Below are 15,127 nucleotides of genomic sequence, written 5' to 3'. Positions count from 1 at the left end.
GACATCATATTTTATGTGATAAATATTTGGTACAAAATACAATGACTCATTCTGTTCACATTAAACAAGCACTTGCATTTCTCAACCCTCAGACAAGAAAATTACAAAATAGCTGCAGATATATCAGAACTATGGCAAAAATATTACCTGTGGCCATTCCGAATGATAAACTGGTTGACGAGTGGAAATGTCTGCTGCTTGAGGATGAACCTGTTGGAAGTGAAATCATCTTCATATATTGACAGTTACTCGGTTTCTTTCATGGGACTAAAGAGGGAGGATTGTTCACCAAAGTTGCTTTTGGTAAATAAAGTAATAAAAGCGGCAACCTTGCTTCCATGGCAATGCTGACATTGAAAGAAAAATCTTCATTTCAAAAAATACTCTTACAGAGGAAAAGATGAAGATGCCTTGTAGAACCTTAAACAGAGTGTCTATCGGTCACGAAATCAGAAAACGGTCACGAAAGTCAAGAAATTTAGCTTTTGGCTCACGATTTTTTTAATCTACAAAAATAATTATAGACTGGAAAATTTTGTTCTATGAAATGTCAAAATTCACCACCAAAAAGTCTATGGTCGGCTGTAGACGCTACCAAATCGCAAGCAAAGCGCGCTTCTATCGCATGCATGAAAATTCGGCCCAATTCGCTCTTGAAAATGTTACTAAATTTTATGGTTTGGGAAAGAAACGGTCACGAAATTTCATTTTGAAATTTTAGTAGACACCCTGTTAAACAGTATTCTGACGGTGAAAGATGTCGTGAAGTTTTATAACAACATGCTTCATATCGTTCCAATTACTAAGAAACTGATTGGCTCAAAATGCTCATAAACATTCCAGCAGTTTTTGGAGGAACAGCAGCTAGCACAGGGAAGAAGTGTTACGCTTAGAGAAGAGGAAATGAAGTGGAAAAATTCGGAAGAAGATGGGTTGGAAAATGCTAGCAGTGCTAAGAACAACATAGAAGTAATGGAAAGGAAAAGGAAGAACAGTGACAGAAAAGAATTTGCAAATTCTCTGCTTGGTGAAGTCACAGATCGATTTCGAAAGGCTCCTGAAAAGGAGGACTTAAAGGAGATACATATTGCTAAAGGTATGTTGGAAGGTATCATGAAAGGAATGCAAAGAGCACAAGGACATTCAGGCTCAAAAAAAAAAAAAAAAAGTGTTGACAAGAAAAGAATACTCTCATTACACGTTCTTTAATACACAATCGAACAAAAAATTAAATTTGCTCAAGTGAAATTGCTTTAAGTCTATTTTATTTTTTTCTTTCTTCTGTATTTCAGAGATGTGTGTCGTATTACAGATGATATAAATATAAATGAGAAAAGCCAATCCCCATCCAGGGTCAGAAGTAAAAGTTTTGTTGAGATTAAGGCTGTAGCTGAGTTATCGCGCAGATTTCTTTACAGATATGTTCAAAAATTGAAAACACCTTTAATCATTTGTCAAAAATTGGAAGAATGCAATTTTTGTGTGTGTGTGTGGAGGGGGGTACCTACTGGCATCTTACTAGGGGTAAATCACTAAAAAAATTCAAAAAGTTCGTTTTCTAACCTCTAAATGATAGAGTTAATTTGTAAAGTATCTTATCCGAGACTGGTTAGTCTACAGTCTCCTTTGTTTTTACTTGATATAGCCTACAAAATAGCCTTTTTCAATGTCATTAAGGACTCCGATTAATAATATAATTCAGAAGTTCAAAGCATTTAATTTCTACATGTAGATTTCAACGAAAGATACCTTCCATCTACCAAACTTATGTTTTAGTACGTATTCCGGAACTTTTGAAGGCAAGCTGTGAAGCTGCAATGGAAGTGAATGCTGAAAAGGTAGTTCATCTTTGGAACGAAAGGAAACGTTTCTGCTATAGAGCTTAATGCGGAAAAATAGAACTGGTGACTAGCTTTTAGTACCTAAGAATAGTATTAGTGAAGAACTGATATGCAAGCAGGAAATAAAAGAAGGTGTATGGGTTCGCGAAAGAAGGAAGAAGGAAAGCTGATATTCTGAATCCTGAATAAAGAGACATCAAATATTTCGTGTGAAGTATTGTACTGAACGGAGCAGAAGACTGATATGACGAAAACTGTAAAAGTTGGCGAAATATGTGCGAAGAAAAATGAAGAAAGTTGACTCTAGCGTAAAACCAATGATAAATTGTTTTAAAAAGAGGAAATTAGTTTTGAAAAAAAAATGGAAAACAAACTTGTTAGAGTATTAAAAGAAAAAAAAAATATTATAACATCCTAAAGGTGTGATAAAAGGGAAAAGCAAGTTAAAAATAGTCAGAGATGTTCTATTAGGAACGTGATGAAAAGTATGGTAGAAGACATAAGTAACGTCAATGATTTGCGTTGTTCCACGTTGTAAAATTACTCTACTTTTCCATTTATTGAATGTAATAAATTATTGGGAATGTAAATTAGAAAATTATACATTTTATTAATACTATTTACTTCAGGTAATACCCTCCCTGCTGGTCTAGAACGTGTGCCTTTGGTGAATAAGGTCTTGGCTTCGATTCCCGATGGGAGAACACACACACACAAATCACAGTTATTCGCTTTGTTAATCATCCATCTTCTTTAGCCTAAAGGACATAACCGTAGGACGCTAAACTAAAGAAAAAATCATTTTTGTTTCAAATAATACTAGGAAGTAGACTTGCATTAGCAAGTGACAAATATTTTGGCAAATAACTTGAAAGTACGATGCAATAATGATCAAATATTGATGAGAAATGCCTTCAATAAGATACAGATTTTCTATTCTTAAGTTTCGTTAATAATTACTATGGTGTTCGAGAAAAACATTACAAAATTCTGTTACAACGTAAGTCTTAAAGAAGTATCAGATAATAGTAAGTAAAATTTAACTTTTTCTTTTTCAGATTGTGGACCCATTGCAAGCTGGTGCATCATCTAGGAAGTTTAAAGACAATTATTCAGTAGATGATGAAGATAGTCCTAGTAATAGCAACCAAGTGAATAGTTTGCATAGAAATAAAGTTCCTCCTGATAAATCAGGGCAATATGAAAATAATGCGGTGGATAGTATGCCTCTAAGAAATTCAAAATTCAGTTCTCAGTTAAGTGTTCAAAAGGATATAAATAGAACTAGTTTAAGATTAGAAGATTTGGATTTCGTTCCATCGTGTGATATCGGATTAAAGGAGGCAGTTTCAGCTATACATCGTGCAAGAACACAAAAGTGCAAACGAGAGTTGGCTGATATAACGTGCCTTATTCAGCAGGGTAAACTATATCCAACGCATCTTCCTAACTTCTGCCTTGCTCCAGGTGAGATCTTTACATACAGAATTAGGAGTGGCCATGTCCTTGAAATAAACTTGAATAATTAATTATATGTATAATAGATGTGTGTCTTTAAATTAGCAAGTAGGTACGTGGCAAACTTTGTGTTCATCTTCAAATGTAACTTTTGTTAATATTTTCAGGGGATTGTATTTCTTAAAGTATAATGCTGTTAATTAAAAAAAATAGTCTTCCTCAAGAAAGTAGAAGAAAGCTGGGGTCAAGTATATCTATCCATGTTGAAGATGCTACCTAAACAACTGCACTTTATATGTTTTTAATTTTTTTAAAGTTCGTAAAAATGTTTGGAATCAATAATTATGAAGTAATTATTTTTTTTACCGCGACCACCACCTTCTTCTTCTCCTCCTCCTCTTATTATTATTATTATTATTATTATTATTATTATTATTATTATTATTATTATTATTATTATTATTATTATTATTATTATTATTACTACATCGTGAGCAGATGAGTAAATTACTCCATAATTATTGTTCCAAAACCTTGTTCTGAAATTCAGAAATGAAAACTGAAATATAATATGAATAAAATAAAGAGTTTCTTTGTGCGTCTGTGTGCGGCCTGGGGACCAGGCGACTGGATCGAGAGCTACCAAAGTTTGGTCACGGGTACCTTAGTCCAGGCCTCAGACCAAGACGAAGCTTTTTTTTAAGTTCGAACCAGGGGGTCGTTTGCCAGGACATGTAAAAGTAGTAGAAAATAACCCATATTAGTGTCAAATTCATAATTTTCGCGGTTGCTGAGATCAATGGTGAAACTCAGATTGCATTAACTTCCAAATTCACCCCATTCGGTTGCGGGCCGGTGGTTACCAGGCTGGATACCGAGACATGTAAAAATAATCCAAAATTACCGATATTAGTGTCAAATCCATAGTTTTCGCGGTCGCTGAGATCAATGGTGACACTTCCATTAGCGATGACTTTCAACTTCAGCCACCATTGTATGGGGGACAGAGTTCACTGGGGAGGGGGTTACCGAGTCATGTAAAAATAATCCAAAATGACCGATATTAGTGTCAAATCCATAGTTTTCGCGGTCGCTGAGATGAATAGAGATACTCCCACGGTATTGACTTCCAAATACAGCCCCCATGCGAAGAATGGGTATTTTCAGCTTGTATATTTATAAATTCGAATATTGGGTTGAATATAATGTATGAAGTAAGAAATAAAAATAATAATCGCTGAATTGGTTGGACGTCAAATCACGATCTCGCTTTTGTCGGATGCAGTTGCATCATTTAAGCAAGCAACAATATCATCATTTTTTGTGTTTGTCGCAGTTTTACATAGGGGCAACCCACGTCTCGTGATTTTTTTCGAGAAAAGTGAGAAAAGAAAAGCTTTCAATGAATCAAGTTAAGAGACAAGGCTGGAGCGGTTACTCACTTTTTGTGAAGATAATTTGTTGTAATTGGTAATTTCCTAGAGTGATTTTTCTTGCCTTGCCGTTGTGCCGTCCCGACTTTAATACTTCTTAGCATGAATAGGTAAATGCTAAGCTGATATAATTAACATTAACTTTAAACTTTGTAATCTTCTGGATAGAATATTGTATATAATGAACATGTATAATTTCAGATAGAGGCTGTACCTGCTAGGAAAACTCTCTGGATTGTAACATATTGTGTGCATTTACTTAGTAATATTCTTCAAATATAAGTTGTTTTTTTTTTTTAATTTCTAGGTCGTTCCGCTGGTAGATCTCTTGGTTGCTATCAAGATGAAAGAGCTTTTAGGATATTATCAGGATATTACGCCAATTTAAAAAATGACAATTCACCACAACAATGTATAAATTTGTGCCTTCAATCAGGATTTACTTATGCAGGTGTTCAATATTCGTAAGTATAAATTTCTTCCCTTTTACAAAACAATTTGAAATGTGTTTATAGAAACAATTGTTTTGGAAGTAAATATAAAACGCATGTAAATATATATGGTCTACATATTTTCGTTACTATTCCGCGCATTTGTAGTTTGTGCGTATCGTTTGAATTTGTTTTTCCCCATAAGTTGTTTAAAAACAATTATTGTAGTGTAATATACTTAATCTGGAAACAGCGATACAGTTATCTGGAGACAAATTTTGATTCGAATATCGTGTTACGGAGAGTTGCAGGTTACATAGCTGGTGTTCTGCCAAAACGTATTGCAATACTTCTTGCAGCATTAGTAGGTGAATACTAAGCCGATACCATTAACGTTATTTAGAGCTTTATAATACTCTGAAAGAATATTGGGTATAATTTTAAGAGAATATAGCTGCTATCGTAAGTTCGTGTGTGATCGCGTTTCAAACCTGATTTATCTAGTTCTATAAATACGAACATTTATTCATATAGCTTGAATTTGTTTTGTGATTTACTAGCAAAAGTCAGTGTCCACTCAACTGTGGACCATGAAACCATGTGGATTTCGTATTTCATGAGAACACCTGGAATAAGCCGCGAATTTCGTTATCAAACTAAAAATGTAGAAATTTTTCAAATTAACAGAAAAAACTTATTAGAAGGAAATAAAAGTCAAAAGAAATTATAGTTTTTAGTGTTTTCCCGTTTCTTTAATGTACGTGGCCATCGTAAGGTTGAACGAGGGCAGGTTTAATTATTCCACTTCAACTTATCGATTACCGCGCCGTGGCTTAAGTTATGCCCACACTTTGGTCCCGTACTGGGCAGCTTTTATTATCGTTGTACGGTCAGTACCACTGTTTCCTCGGAGATTATGATGGGTCAGTGGTGGAGCGCTCATCTCTGTTTCTAGGAGTCCCTAGTTCGATCCTAAACCATGTGAGTTGGTAATAGATAAGATCTTGTTCGTGAATCTTCTCTGAGTTTTCCCGTATTTTCATTCCACCAATTCTTTACATAATTATTCACTTTTATTAATCACTCGTTTACTTTAGCGTACAGAACAAAAGCATGAAATGTTAAAGTTTTTTTTATTTCATTTAAATGAAGAAAACTTCAACATGGATCCTTTTTACTATTTCTTGTAAAATTGATATTTGAAAAAGACAGCACTCCTGTTGTGCTTTTTCCCCTTCTGAACTTCAACTGCTGGTCGTCAGTTTCTTCATTTGATTTTGCGTAAAGTCTCCTGTTGAAGACCGGAGCTGCAGTTTTTGCCGTTTATGCTACTAAACTAATTCATGGTGTCTACTGATACTGGAAATACTTGAATTATACTAGAATGTAATTTTGATACTGGAAATATATTGGCATTTTCATCCACATACTGGAAAAATCATGAAGCTGGTAATTTGTCAAAAATGCTTTTTTTTTTGTAATAGTTTTAATAGTCTTAGAAACAATTTTATATTCATTGAGATTGTAATTTTTTTCAAAGCAGGAGTTGTGTACATCTTGTAATCAGACATTTAAAGCAATGGGTGGAGTGTAGGGCTATGAGGGAAGTTGGGAGGCCCTTTAAAAAATGTTAAAAAATCATGCGTATTTCAAAAAATCATTGCTAACTAAATTTTTTTAAAATAAAATGTTCTTTTGATTGTAAAACAATTACAAACCTCAAATCATCAAGGGTGTGATTATTCCTTAAAAACTTTTTTAAAAATCATAGTAATAGACACTGGAATTTTGCTGATAGTTAAATGAATATACTGGAATTTTGAAAGTGAAACTCAGTAGACACCCTGTAATTGTTCTGTTTCCCGTTTACCCCCATTTTCTTCCGAACAGAATCACCACTGTCTTTTCGTTTCACTATTTTACAGCATATACAAAACAACCTTTTTTTTCCTTTCTTCTTTCCTCAAATTCTCGATTATCTCAATAGATATATTGTCTATCCCAATTGCATTTTTCCTTCCTCGTATCCTGAAGTGCTTGTTCGAATTCTGCCTTCAGTATCGTGAATATTTTTTTCATCTTGATTTACTTGTTTTCATCCTCAACTTCCATACCACGTGGTCTGTTACTATTTTCGTATACTTGGTCGGTATATTACATTTATTTACTTAACATTTCTTATTATCTTTTTATTCTTATCTTCTACTATCATATTTGTCCTTTTATATATATATATTTCTTCTATTTATTTACCTTTCTAATTCATTTGTTAATATTTCTCTACCTAATGTGCCTCTTATCTCTTTACATTTACTTATGTAATAAGCCTTTCTGACTTTATCGGTTTTCTTTTGTAATTTATTATTCAGCTCTCATCCCTGCACATCCTGTTTTCTTTCTCTACAATACCCTATTTCAGTATCCTTCTTTCTTTCATTTTCTTTAACATTATGTCACGAACTTACGGCTTAGCCCTTATCTGATCGCAGTACTCTACAGGTTCTTCCGCGGCATGTTTTATGCCAATCTTAAAAGTGCTCCTACCGTTTATTGGTTTCTCATGCGTTGGTAAGATATTTCAAAATCTTTCCTGGGTCGTGACATAATTTGATACCTCTCTAGCTATTATAATTTACAGGTATATCTTCTTTTGTACTAGGGAACCTATAACTAATGAATTCTCTCTATAAAATTTTAAATAGATCCTCGTAGTTTTCCTTCGTGAACTATTATCTTACATAATTTTCCATTTTAGGCAAAGTAGGAAAAATTAATTTGATAATTTTCCGTTACTTTCTACATTTCAGTGATAAGCTATTAAAATCATTGACAGCATCTGGAATTAACAGTAAGTTGCTGTACAGTTACTATGATTCCAGCCAATTTGACTGTTGGAAGAACTTGCGGGGTCTTCAGGACCTTCTCCATCTGGCTACTCCATTTAGACCAATTTGGTCTTCTGACAATGTACTACCGCCTTCTTAGGTACTGGTTTTGTTGTAACACTTAATCTTCCCCAGTGAACACACAAATGTTTTCGTAAACATGGTGTCTCTCGAGAAGATGATGTTTTGGGTAACTATGTAATGTAGGAAAATTTGGACGCATTGACTCGGGATTTCAATCTCCCCATCCCCGTTCCAAAATGCTCCTTGTCCGTGAAATCAATTTGATACTTGGCAAATTTTGGCTCTAACTTCGATAGCATTATCAAGACGATGAAGAAGTTGAGAGATAATATTGAGGAACAGGATAAAGATTATTATATATCAGTAAATAATTGTCTCCAGATATCCGCTTCATCGTGTATTCCAGATAATTACTACAATTCTGACAACTCTTAATTGCTATTAAAGTAGGTCTCTTTAGTGTTAGAACATTATACCTCTTGTGGGAAAACCTGAGAAATTATGATGGTATTTTGTATTCTTATTTATTGTATATGAATGGTTGAATATCTAATTTTCGAGTTAACCTTGAATTATTAATCAAAAAATACTTCTTCGAAAATATCAGTTTCTCTTCAAAGACAGATATTTTTTCAGTGTATCGCGTATCGTCAAGTGGAACAGGCTAAGTTTACACTATAGTTGAAAGTTGGAACAAAAGTAAAAGCCGATCTTACATAAAAGTAAAAGCCTGCTCGCTTGTTTTATTGTAAATTATGTATCTTTGTCATTTCTTTCTCTTGATAGAACAGGTGTAACAAAAATCATACAGCAAGAAATTATATCTTGAGTGTTAACTAGATTGTTGCGTTTGTACAAAAATTCGTTCACTGTTTCTCTATAGGACTGAATGCTTTTGCGGAAATGATGAACCTCCGTCCACAGCTCGTCTCCCAGATTCTTCCTGTAACATGAAGTGTCCTTTAAATCCAAAAGAGGCCTGTGGAGGAGTCTTCACTATAAATGTCTTTGAGACAGGGATATCTAGTAAGATTTTTAGTCAATGATCTTTTCATCCAAAATTTTAATGTTTTAATTTCTGCAACTATTTCTGTTCATTTATTTTATGTCTTGTGGATGGTACTGGGTGGTATGTAGTGTCGTATTTAAAGAAATAATTGCCTTCTGTTCTTTTCATTTTTTAAATATTGTCCAAATACAGGGTGTCTGGCCTGGCCGTTACGAAAGTTTGAGTAAAAAACTCAAGAAAGCGGAAAAGATTTTCTTTATTTCTTCTTCTAGTCGTTAATTTAGAGTTCTTGTGGTTACGAGGTGTTGATTCGTGTAGAATTCGAGCCAAATGAATGAATTCGATTCGAATCGAATGGAACAGAAGATAGGTCCAGGTGTAAATTTAAAGCTCTTAAATGATACCGAAAGACTAGTTAAAAGTAAAACTGGAGATACAAATAAAGAACTTACCAAAAAAAAAAAAATGTTTAACATCCATGGGTATACCTTTAGGGTAAAGAATACTGATAATGAAAAAGAATGATAGTGAAATTGAATTTTTATGCTTTCGTACTTGCGACCACGTGCACTAAAGGCACACGCACTAACCACTAGACCAGTGGAGAGAACTAAAAACGTATTCCCATTTCCACTTGTTCTCTTCATAAGATACACGGCTGCTACAGAACTACGCATAGAAAAGCTAAATAACGTGTTAATAAATTTTCTGTAAACAATGTAGCAATTTTTCAAAGATTTTCATTCTAGACATACAGATTTAAGGCGTCTCACAAGGAAGGACTTTCGTGTTTTTAGAAGTGCATTTCGTTCGGTGAGTAGAAACTCGAAACATTAATTAGCCGGGCTTTGTCGCTGGCCTAATGACTACCAATCATGCCTTTGATGCACGAGGTTCGGGTTTCGATTCTCAGTGATAGAGTATCAAACGCCGTATGATGGTGAGATCCCACTCTAAATTGTATAGCCTCTCCACTGATGAGCGATGTGTAATATAAATCAATAAATCAGTCAATTGGAACGTTACTCAAAGAACGATTAGAATTTATCTTTCTTCGTTAAATGCGCCAATCACACGCAGACAAGATCTCCGTACTCAGAATTCAGTGTTGTACAAAATTTTCTTAGCAGATATTCTATTGAAGGCAAAGTTTTCGTTTTCGAGGTCACTATCATTACCAAAGGAACACTTTGTAATAACTTTTCAGTCCGACTTTTTGTTTAACCATGCCTGTTCGAAAGTAGCTACAATTGTAAGCTATCCGTACATCCCTGTGCGGAGCTTAAAAAGAGATTATAGGTTAGATTTCAGTAAAGATTATAAGGTAGACTTTAAGAACGACAGCATTTTCCAAATAGGTTAGTCCAATAGAAGGTAGTATCCCCAAAAGAGCTAAAGCATGATGTAAAATATTATTCTATAGATGTAAAATTTAAACTATGTGATCGTTAATTAGCTAGACATGCACAAGAAAGAAAGAAGAAAGAAAAAACAAAAAGCTTATACCAAGAAATAGTGACGAAATAACATTTTTCACTTGTAGCAGACACCCTGAAATATGAACAATGTTGGAAAAGCAGTAAACAGTATTGTACATTAACATGAAGTCTAATAGTAAAGTTCGAACTATATTCAAAGACCTAGGGCAACCAATTTAAAACTCCAAGTATTTTATTATTATTCTAAATATCTATCGAATTAGTATAAAATAATTATACTAATTTTAAGGAATTAAATAATCTGCGGAGCTGATAATTTTTTTCTTATAATTTGTTTAGATTTTGTTAAGTATTGAAAAAAAGAAAATCTTTGTAATTTATTTTCATTCTGTAATTGCTTAGAAAGTGTAGAATAAGCGTTCTAGTAGTATTGATTATAGAGAACATAACGTAAAATATTTTTGTCGAAGTGTTCTGTGCTTATATCATCATATACCCTATATCCGAGAGAGAAGTGAAATAGTTATTGTTCATCTTACTAAACCCAAGTGCAAAAGATATATATTCATTATGTGAAGCAATGATTGTATGAATCCAGTAATTCAATATAGATTAATATTTATTGATCTGAAATTTGAAAGTTAAGTTGGAGAGTCTAGTGAATAAGTTGGTAACATTTCCATTTGTACTCTTCGTAAGATACATAGCTACTATAGAATACACATGGAAACTCTAAATATACTGTTAGTAATGTATTATGAACTCGGTATATATATATATATATATATATATATATACTTTTTTACAAAGATTTTTTATCCTAGACATGAAGAGTTACGAAACGTCCTCTTTTCCCCACACATGTTCTCTTTTTTTCTTCTCGGAAAATGTGTCCGGTCGGCTTTTTAAGATATAGTAATATGTCCGACTTTTAAAAGATAAATAATCAGGAGTTTTTTAGAAATAATCTTCAAAATGAGCTTGTGCAGGTGCCGAATAGAATCAGACATCTTAAACGACTAGTGGCCATGTTGTGTTTTGAGATAGGTACTTTTGATAACGTCATGCGACTTTGCTTGTTTTATCTTTAAGCTCATCATTGTTTGCATTGAGTAATTGAGTTTGTATTGGGTAGAAGAACGTGTTTGCACTTGACGCCATTAATTTCGTTTTTAAAGCAGTTTGTTTGAAATACCAATACTTGAAATGAGGTACCCTCTTTTTAGTCGAATGAAATTTAGTAACCTTGTAGAGATGCAAATTTAAGGTGTCCCACGAAGTCTTTGGAGTTTCTAAAAACATGTTATGTTCGACGGATAGGAATTTGAAACGTTATTAACCGGCCGTCATCGCTGAACTAGTACCTAATGAGCGTCTCTTTGATGGAAGAGGTCCTTGTTCCGATATCCGATGGTACAGCATCGACCATACTACTGTGGTTCAAATCAATCAGATCCTACTTTAAACTGTAGGTCTCGTACTATATAGCCTTGCTACTGACAAAAGATAGTAATAATATTAGCGTGTGATACAAACTTCAGATTAAATTGACCTACAACCGAGAATCGAACTCAGTTCATTTTAAAATGAATTATTCATTAAATGCATAAATTAGTCTGTTGTAGGTGCGCGTGGATCGTCCAAAATTCGTAACATAATTGAGGAAAATAACATGAAAGATACCATGAATGTCAATAATTGATTAAATAAAAGAAATTCTCGGTTAGAAACACATAATTTCAAAGTGGCCGCATTGAACTCTGATTCTGAAGTCTTCTGCACTCTGAAGTCTTTGACCCAATTGTGATTGTAATATTGTACGAACTTCGCTAGTGAATGAGTGCCCTAAGTAAATTAAGATAATACAATACAAAGTACTCACCATCTTACTTAGCCCTAGAACAAAAACATTTGATTATGAGGTTTCGCGTTTAAAGTGTTACAATGCGTAAAGTGTTACGAATCCTATCTCATTAAAAATAACCTGTTCCTTAGTTTCGAATTCTGTTTCTGAAGAAGGGGGGGGGGGGTCTATATTTTTCACTCTAAATGAAAATGAAATCGACTTTATCTATTACGTCGTCACGGAAAAACGGTTGAACCGTTTGAAATTTATTTTTGAACATAGCATTTCGTTTTAGTTGAGTTTCTATAAATTCTTTTCGAGTGAAAAACACATCCTAAGGAGAAAAATGGGGTTCAAATATATCATTCATATTTTTTCTATAAATTTTTGCCTTCCAGTGCAAATAGCTAGCATTTCAACCAATTACTTTTATTACATATTTCTGTATTGAAACACTCCCTACACCTTTAAAATGCGGCTTTGGCGTACGTCTGCATCTCCCATTATTTCCTTAAACAGATAATGTTATGTACAGATTTAACTAACTTGATTAAATAGGTCTGAAAATAATTATGAATTTTATTGTGAATAAAATATATTGTGCAGATACTTTGTACGAACTCTGTATTTCAGAATTTACACCACAAGTGCCAAGAGAAGCTGCTGATCCTAAAGAGCGTCGTGTGAGAATTGCCTTTTTGCTTACTTTAAATGGTAGAGCTCTTCGTCAGGTGCAGCGACTAATAAAGGTGCTTTTCCATAAAGATCATTTTTTCTACATTCATGTTGATTCTGTAAGTATTGATTCTGTAACATAATATTTTCGGAAGTAAAAATTTTCTAATTATTATTGTTATTTTAAGATAAATTATTTCACGTATGTAACAGTAAAATCAAATATTTATAAAATGGAAGGTTGTGGAGTCGGCTCAGTACTACAGGATGTTCTAATAAAATGTTTGTCTTTGAATGATTATAATCTTAAAATGTACAGTAGATAAATATTCATTTTATAACCCAAGTTAAAGAAAACAGATACGTAATCTTCAGGGTTATCCCGAGTATTTGGAACTAATGGCCTTTCAGTAAAAACATTAATGAAAATGCGACCAACGCATTTGCAAATCATCACTTTCAAATTTGAAATCCTTCTTTTTCAGTGCATGTTTTTGCTGCTTTGACATAAACTCCTCACTCACACACACACATATATATATATATATATAATGGCGGATCCAAGGAGGGCTATAGGGGCTATAGCCCCCCTTGACGCTCAGATATACACTGGATAAAATGGGCTTCAATCCGCTTTACACTGGATAAAACGGCAAAATATGGTTCAGTCCTTCCCTTGATCATATCCTGGATCCGCTCCTGTATATATATATTGCCTTTATTTTATTAGATTTGTTAATACTTTCAGTGCAAATAGTCAAAATTTCGAAACCCTAAAAATTAACGTAGCTCGCTGAACGTTGGTGCGTATTTGAAACTTGTCCCACTGCATAGAATGGTGAGCGTAGACTGGAAATTTGTGAGTAGATACAATAGGAAGCTGTGAAATGGAGAACCGAAAATAAGATGGTGGATGCTGAAAGAGGAGAACTAGGGGAATTGTTCAAAGAAAGATTTATGAAAGAAGTAAACTGCAAGAAGAGGAGATATAGAAAAATGGTGAAGCGCAGATAGTAGGAACATATTAATAACCACAGAGAAGAGATGGATAGAGCTTCAGGAAAGAGTTCCCCTACAGTAAAAGAGACGTTGATAATGGAACGAGAAAGTGCAAGAAGCTGTTAATGCAAAGAGTGAAGCAAACATATAGTGGGATATTTATAGGACAGAAGAGAGTAACATCTTGAAGCAACATCAAGAATAAGCAAGGAGGAAGTAGGGAAAGTGTTAAAGAAAATGAAGACGGAAAAAGCAACGTATGTATATATGTGTGTATACAGAAGCCATGCCAAATCCCTGTTAGGGTTGGATTACTCCAGAGCTCAGCCTTAAGCACGTGCTTCTTCAACGTTGACATGAATGTTACAAACTCAGGACATGAGAAATGAAGCCCCTGGTGTATGATGTTTGCCGACGATATTGCTGTATGCAATACAAATAAGGAAGAAATTGAACGTAAAGTAGAATTGGAGGAAGTCTTTGTAAGATCACGGTTTAAAATTTAATAGAATGTAAACGGAATATCTCGAGTTCAACGGAGAAGGAAAGAAGGAAGTAAGGCTACAAGGAGAATAATTAAATAAAGTTAAAAACTTCAAATGTTTAGGTTCATCTGTTGCTAAGAATTTTGATTTAGACTTGGGAATAACACACAGAATGCAAGAGGAATGGCGAAATTAGAAGAAAGTTTGTAGAGTTCTCTGTTACCGCTCGTTAAAGAATAAAGAGATGATTTACAAAACAGTGGTTAGATTAGCAATGATGTACAGAGCAGAAACATGGTCAATAGAAAAAACACAGTAAAAGATGATGCTGCGGAAATGAGCATATTCCGTTGGATGCGTGGGATAAGAAGAAGAGGCAGAATGAGGAATGAGAGTGTAAGGGGAACCAAGTTTGTAGAGTTATTTAAGATGAACAAGAAAGAAGATTGAAATGAGAAGAACAAATGAGTATGTGGTCAGAAGAGTGACGGCAATGGAAGTGAACGGAAAGAGGTAGAGGGAGACCAAGAAGAAAATGGATGGGTATGGTTAAGAATGGATTCAGGGAAAAGGGTCTACCAGGGAAATAATTCATAGATAGG

At 34.0% G+C, this 15,127-nt stretch overlaps 1 protein-coding gene across 2 annotated transcripts in view; it reads left to right on the top strand.

The window, feature by feature from the left end:
- LOC145680660 (xylosyltransferase Oxt-like) overlaps positions 1-15,127 on the top strand; it is a 91,034-nt gene that overhangs the window by 9,402 nt on the left and 66,505 nt on the right. For both annotated transcript variants that reach the window (XM_081751441.1, XM_081751442.1), the window contains exons 2-5: positions 2,900-3,308; positions 5,040-5,196; positions 8,956-9,098; positions 13,000-13,160. In XM_081751441.1, coding sequence (XP_081607567.1) covers positions 2,900-3,308; positions 5,040-5,196; positions 8,956-9,098; positions 13,000-13,160 — 870 coding nt within the window. The remainder of the gene's footprint in view (positions 1-2,899; positions 3,309-5,039; positions 5,197-8,955; positions 9,099-12,999; positions 13,161-15,127) is intronic.

This window comes from Thermobia domestica, chromosome 3, assembly GCF_964235325.1.
Source record: "Thermobia domestica chromosome 3, izTheDome1.hap1.1, whole genome shotgun sequence".
In the NCBI taxonomy this organism is placed as follows: Eukaryota; Metazoa; Arthropoda; class Insecta; order Zygentoma; family Lepismatidae; genus Thermobia; species Thermobia domestica.
Note: the sequence above shows the minus strand (reverse complement) of the source record. Positions and strands in the feature narration are given on the sequence as shown.